Source organism: Hemibagrus wyckioides, linkage group LG07, assembly GCF_019097595.1.
Source record: "Hemibagrus wyckioides isolate EC202008001 linkage group LG07, SWU_Hwy_1.0, whole genome shotgun sequence".
In the NCBI taxonomy this organism is placed as follows: Eukaryota; Metazoa; Chordata; class Actinopteri; order Siluriformes; family Bagridae; genus Hemibagrus; species Hemibagrus wyckioides.
In genome coordinates, this window is record NC_080716.1 from 25,371,401 (window position 1) to 25,377,400 (window position 6,000).

Genomic DNA, 6,000 nt, shown 5'->3' on the forward strand with positions numbered 1-6,000 from the left:
TTTACATACATTTTTACTTCTTAATTTTTTATGTACTTTTAAAATTATTATTTTACATACATTTTTATTTCTTAATTTTTTATGTACTTTTAAAATTATTATTTTACATACATTTTTATTTCTTAATTTTTTATGTACTTTTAAATTTATTATTTTACATACATTTTTATTTCTTAATTTTTTATGTACTTTTAAATGTACTCTTTTACATGCATTTTTATTTTTTATGTACTTTTAAATGCATTTTTTTACGTTTTTATTTCTTAACTTTTTATGTACTTTTTTTTTTGCATACATTTTTAGACCAAAGTTTCTAATTTACATTTTTTACTTTTTATGTACATGTTTTGACATACTTTTTTAACATAATTTTTATGTCAAAGCTTGGATGGTCTAAAACACCATTCTCTCATTTTCACGCTCAAGGACGGTGTTTACAAGAGGCCGGGCTCTCACCAGGCGCGACACGGCCGGCGAACGGCTTAACTGCGCCGCACAAAAGGTTAATGGTTTTCCTAATTACATCCATAAACTCAAATGAGCCCCTTCGGATCGTTTAACGCAAGGCTATGGCGGGATGAGACCGTCACACCTTCACCCCGTCCTCGAACTTTCACCCGAAACTCTGTGTCCGTTTCGAGGCAAATTACACGTCGGTTTGTGTAAAACGAATTGGTGGTTGTCATTATCACTGGATAATTCTGATTACGGACGGTTGGAGATAAAGCGTGAACATTCAGGCAGAAGCAATTAAGACGGACAAAATGGAAATAAAAAAAAAATTGTAAAATAAATGGAGTGGTGTGAAAAAAGAGGAAAAAACAACACTCTTACCTGATGCTCTCCAGACGGCTGGAGTCGGGCTTCACCGAGGTCGAATGCTTCACCATCTTGTACATGGTCACGACCAGGAAGGCCAGATTGAGCTGTCAAAACATTGAGAACGTGGTAAGTGGACCACACAGCGGCGTTCCTTCATTTCCTGGAATCCACAATGGCATTTAATCATTCCGATGACATGTTTATCAGGAGGAACAGACCCATTTTTATATTCGATGCCTTTCGCAGAAGAGTGTTTTCTCAGGCGGGAGGCTGAGGTCAGAGCACCGCCGAGTCCCACCTGGGATTTCAGCTCGCAAACCCTATGATTTGGGTTCTATTAGTTCAGCTATTGGAGCGTGGTGCGCTAAAAAAGGTTTATGTTGGCTGTAACGTTTTGCGTCCCGAGACCCGAAGAGCTTTCGATAACTCATTTCGGGTTGCGAGCTGCTGTGGCGTCAGAGCTCTACGATGGATCACATCTGTTGGAAAGCCCCAAGAATTTAATCACGCTTCGTAAAAAATTGGAAGAGAAGCACTTCCCTTTCCATATGCAGCGATCGAATGTCCTAACAGGATCCCGTGTGTTTGAAATGTTCATAAACTCTTAATATGATTAATGCAACGGAGGTCCAAGTCTTAAATCCAGGGCTGATGTGCAGTATTGTTTTATTGTACAGTACGTAATGGGATCCATGGATACACCTTAACCCCAGACCCCCCCCCCATTTTACCAGTTTTCCTGGCCGACAGCTAGAAAAGATCGCTGGTAGTTCCCAGGAATTATTGTCTGCGGCGCTACCAGTTAGTCTTAATTTGAAGTACATGAACTGTTCAAGATGGAGTGTTTCACAGACGCCTCACCAGGCTGCTGTAAGTCATAACCGTGAGCCGTCAAGGAAATCGCCGGGCTCTGCCAAGAACTTGTGTTTTTCTTTTTCACCGCCCAGAATATGGGAATGTCGAGTGAGTCCAAGTTAAAAGCATAATGGAGGCAGCGAGACGCACTAAATCAGCAGCACCAATTAAAAAGCAAGGGATGAGATGTGAAGAGAGAAAGCGTTTTTCCCAAGACTAAATAAATCGCAATTAAAAAAACAAACAAACAAACAAACAAACAAAATGTAGTTTATGTAAAAGTTTACAAAAAAAGTGCAAAAAGGATGAATGAAAGAAAGAAAGAAAGAAAGAAAGAAAGAAAGGAAGGAAGGAAGGAAGGAAGGAAGGAAGGAAGAAAGAAAGAAAGAAAGAAAGAAAGAAAGAAAGAAAGAAAGAAAGAAAGAATAAAAACAACCAAGAAAATAAACAGAATGAACGTCTTCAGCTATTAAAGTTGAAAATGACAGATGTGTAGAAAAAATGGAGATGGGGGTGTGGAAAGAGTGGAGATGGAGGAAATGGAGATGGAAGGAATAGAGATGGAGGGAATAGAGATGGAGATGGAGGGAATGGAGATAGAGGGAATGGAGATGAAGGTGGAGGGAATAGAGATGGAGGGAATGGAGATGGAGCTGGAGGGAATAGAGATGGAGATGGAGGGAATGGAGATGGAGATGGAGGGAATAGAGATGGAGATGGAGGGAATGGAGATGGAGGGAATGGAGATGGAGGGAATAGAGATGGAGGGAATGGAAATGGAGGGAATGGAGATGGAGGGAACAGAGATGTAGATGGAGGGAATGTAGATGAAGATGGAGGGAACAGAGATGGAGATGGACAAAATGGAGATGGAGTTGGAGGGAATAGACGTGGAGGTGGAGGGATTGGAGATGTACGGAATAGAGATGGAGATGGAGGAAACAGAGATGGAGATGGAGGGAATGGAGGTGAAGGGAACGGAGATGGAGATAGAGGGAACGGAGATGGAGATAGAGGGAACGGAGATGGAGGGAATAGAGATGGAGATGGAGGGAATGGAGATGAAGGTGTAATGGCATTGTGTAGTGAACTCCATTCTCCCCATAAGGGAATAACATCGATATCTTGATCTGAATGTTATTAAAACGCTTACTGTTCATAATCTGCACATCTAATTCTCCTGCCATGAAGCAGGCAGAGGAAAAACCCCTCTCGCTAACAGCACATCCATTTTCATGGCAGCAGATGGAAGAGACTATAATTAAAACAAGGGGGTTATCGGAAATAATATCACAGCGGCCCAAAGTTATGAAAGCGGCTCGGCGCAGAACAATCTGGAGCTGATCTGCAACATCAATACCCGTCTGCTTTTTGGAACGAACTCAAAGAAAAAAAGAGAAGAAGAAGAAAAAAAAAAGCCCAGGCTCAGCAAATGGAGTCTGGAGCAAACAGGGAGAGTGTGCTGGAAAAGAAAGAGCTGCGTCTGAAACACGGCTCTGTTTGAGCGTTTGTCCATCATCGCTGGAAATGACCATGACTCCAGCGTGGAGCCGAGCCGAGCATGCTAACACACCAATCCTCCAAAAACACACAAGATCAAATCTGCTGCACACATTACAAACAAACACAACTACATCTGTGTGTGTGTGTGTGTGTGTGAGAGAGAGAGAGAGAGAGAGAGAGAGAGTACATGCTGCAGAGTTGTTAACATGATATACTTTCACTGGCTTACATCCTGAGAACGAAAGAATCCAGAATAAAGCAGAAGTCGTCAATTAAAAACGTATCAATTCCACAGAGAGAGAGAGAGAGAGAGAGAGAGAGGCCGTGTTCTTCAGAAAAGAAAGAAAATGGATTCCTTGCATCATCAATCAGTAACTCACAAACACACACTGATGCACACACATGCTAACATATACACACACACAGAGAGAGAGAGAGAGAGAAATATCATTCATAAATGATATTAAAAGAAAGAAAGAAAGAAAGAAAGAAAGAAAGAAAGAAAGAAAGAAAGAAAGAAAGAAAGAAAGAAAGAAAGAAAGAAAGAAAGAAAGAAAGAAAGAAAGAAAGAGCCACAGAAAAAAGGAAGGCAGACAGACAGACAGACAGACAGCAGGTAGATAGATAGATAGATAGATAGATAGATAGATAGATAGATAGATAGATAGATAGATAGATAGATAGATAGATAGATAGATAGATAGATAGATAGATAGATAGATGCTCACATCAAAATAGACAGAGGGAGGAAGATGGGAAGAAACGAGATTGAAAAGAGAAACACAGAGAGACGGAAGCAGAAGGAGCAGATAGTGAAGTTAAACGGAGAGACACTGAAGATGGAGAGAGAGAGCGACAGGGAGAGATAAAGGCTGTAACAGTGAGACAGGCGTAAGGAAGAAGAGCGAGTAAAGGGCTTTTAGATCAGCAATCACACCACAGAGAGAGAGAGAGAGAGAGAGAGAGAGAGGGAGGAAAGAAATGCACTTAACACCACCACAAGCATCACACACATCTGATGAGACAGGCATGACACAGGAGCAAGCCAGGCCACACACACACACACACACACACACACACAGTAAAACCCACACTCTGAGCCTCCTCTCACCCTAAATCGCCCCTTGCCTGCCAAAAATAGAGTCGCAACCGAACAGCATCAAAAACACTCTGGGCCAAAAAATATGAGGCAGAGGATGTTCTACTGGGGTGTGTGTGTGTGTGTGTGAGAGAGAGAGAGAGAGAGAGAGAGCTAAAGAGGGAGACAGACTTTAATTGTAGTTTTTGTGAGTTTATGATGTGTGTGTGTGTGTGTGCGTGTGAGTGAGGTCCCTACAAGAATAGAAATACCAGTAGTGTTAGCCTTGTAAACACATTACAAAGGTCCCCATTTGAATTCATTTCTTTTTTATTTATTTATAAAATTTATTTCATTTAATCAGAGTTTGATTTCGGTGGAGTGATATTCATTAGCTATTATTTTTTTATTTACATGTATGACTATTATTATTATTATTATTATTATTATTATTATTGGAAGGTCCTCAGCAGGCTAGTAAGACAAATGTGTGTGTGTGTGTGTGTGTGTGTGTGTGCGTGAAATCAGGTTGCTGAAATGCAAATGGAGCAATGAAGGAGCACTTTGCATTATATGCATACTGAAGAGCATATGTTTGGGTGCGTGTGTGTGTTTTTGTCAGACTGTGTGTATGTGTGTGTGTGTGTATGTGTGTGTGTGTGTGTGTGTGGAGATGTGAAAGCTGTTTTAATATATGCAAATGTGCACTGAAAGAACTTTTCTGCATATATGTGTGTGTGTGTGAGAAAGTGGTTTCTATAAATGCAAATGTATCTCTTTGTATTATCTGTGCACCCTAGAGAGTTTTGTGCTGCCGTGCATGTGTGTGTATGTGTGTGTGCGTGTGTGTGTGTGTGTGTGTGTGTCACTCAGCAGAAACAGGAACATGCCGCAGCGCCGCTCAGTCGTCGCTACACACAATAGTGTCACTCACACCTCTCGTCAGCGGGCTTTGCTCTGCAGCTCTCCTAATGCTTCCATGTCTTCTCTTCCTGTTAGCTTCACACCTTCTCCCCCCACCTCCCTCTCCCTCTTTCTCGCTCTCTCTTTCAGGATATGAGGTCATCCCCTGTTTTTCTCCCCCCGTCCACAATTTCGCTCCATCCCTGTGGGCAACCTCTGTAGAGTTTACTAGGAGATGAAGTCACCTTTGTTCTGCCTGTAAATCACGCCATGCTCTTCGAACCACAGCGCCCCTCCATTCTGCGTTCTGATTGGTCAGTAGGTGTATGGTGGATTTGTATGGTGTGTATGGTGAACATACTTGTTTTCGTACACATAGACTCAGAAGGCTGCACTGAAACGGATTAAAAACGACGCACCGGTGACGCGGTACGACGAAGTTTTCTGTAACGAGACACTTGGAAGGAGTCTCCAGTGTCAGAACTCTAGCTATATACAGCTGTAGCTATAATGGTGTGAGAAAAATTCTGGATAGAGGCTGGAACGATGAACAAAAATTGTGTGTGTATATACATATATCCTTTTTTACATTATTATTTATTTATTTTAATTTTTTTTTTTTATTACCAATAAGCCGGGTGTCAAAAGTATTGGCACCCAACAATTTCTTATGAACAAACTGTAACTGAAGCAAATTTTTCAAGCATTCTGTGTAGAATTTTTACATCTTTATACTCTTTAAAATTCTTTGTTTGTGTGTGTGTGTGTATGTGTGTTCAATTTCAAATTCTTTTATGCACATACACCACCACACCCAGTACAAAGCATAGATTCAAAAT

The 6,000-nt window shown here is 41.0% G+C and overlaps 1 protein-coding gene across 8 annotated transcripts in view; it reads right to left on the reverse strand.

The window, feature by feature from the left end:
- The window catches only part of LOC131356088 (adhesion G protein-coupled receptor L2-like), a 133,970-nt gene that overhangs the window by 23,604 nt on the left and 104,366 nt on the right, over positions 1-6,000 (reverse strand). For all 8 annotated transcript variants that reach the window (XM_058394884.1, XM_058394883.1, XM_058394885.1 and 5 more), the window contains one exon: positions 835-926. In XM_058394884.1, the coding sequence (XP_058250867.1) occupies positions 835-926 (92 nt within the window). The remainder of the gene's footprint in view (positions 1-834; positions 927-6,000) is intronic.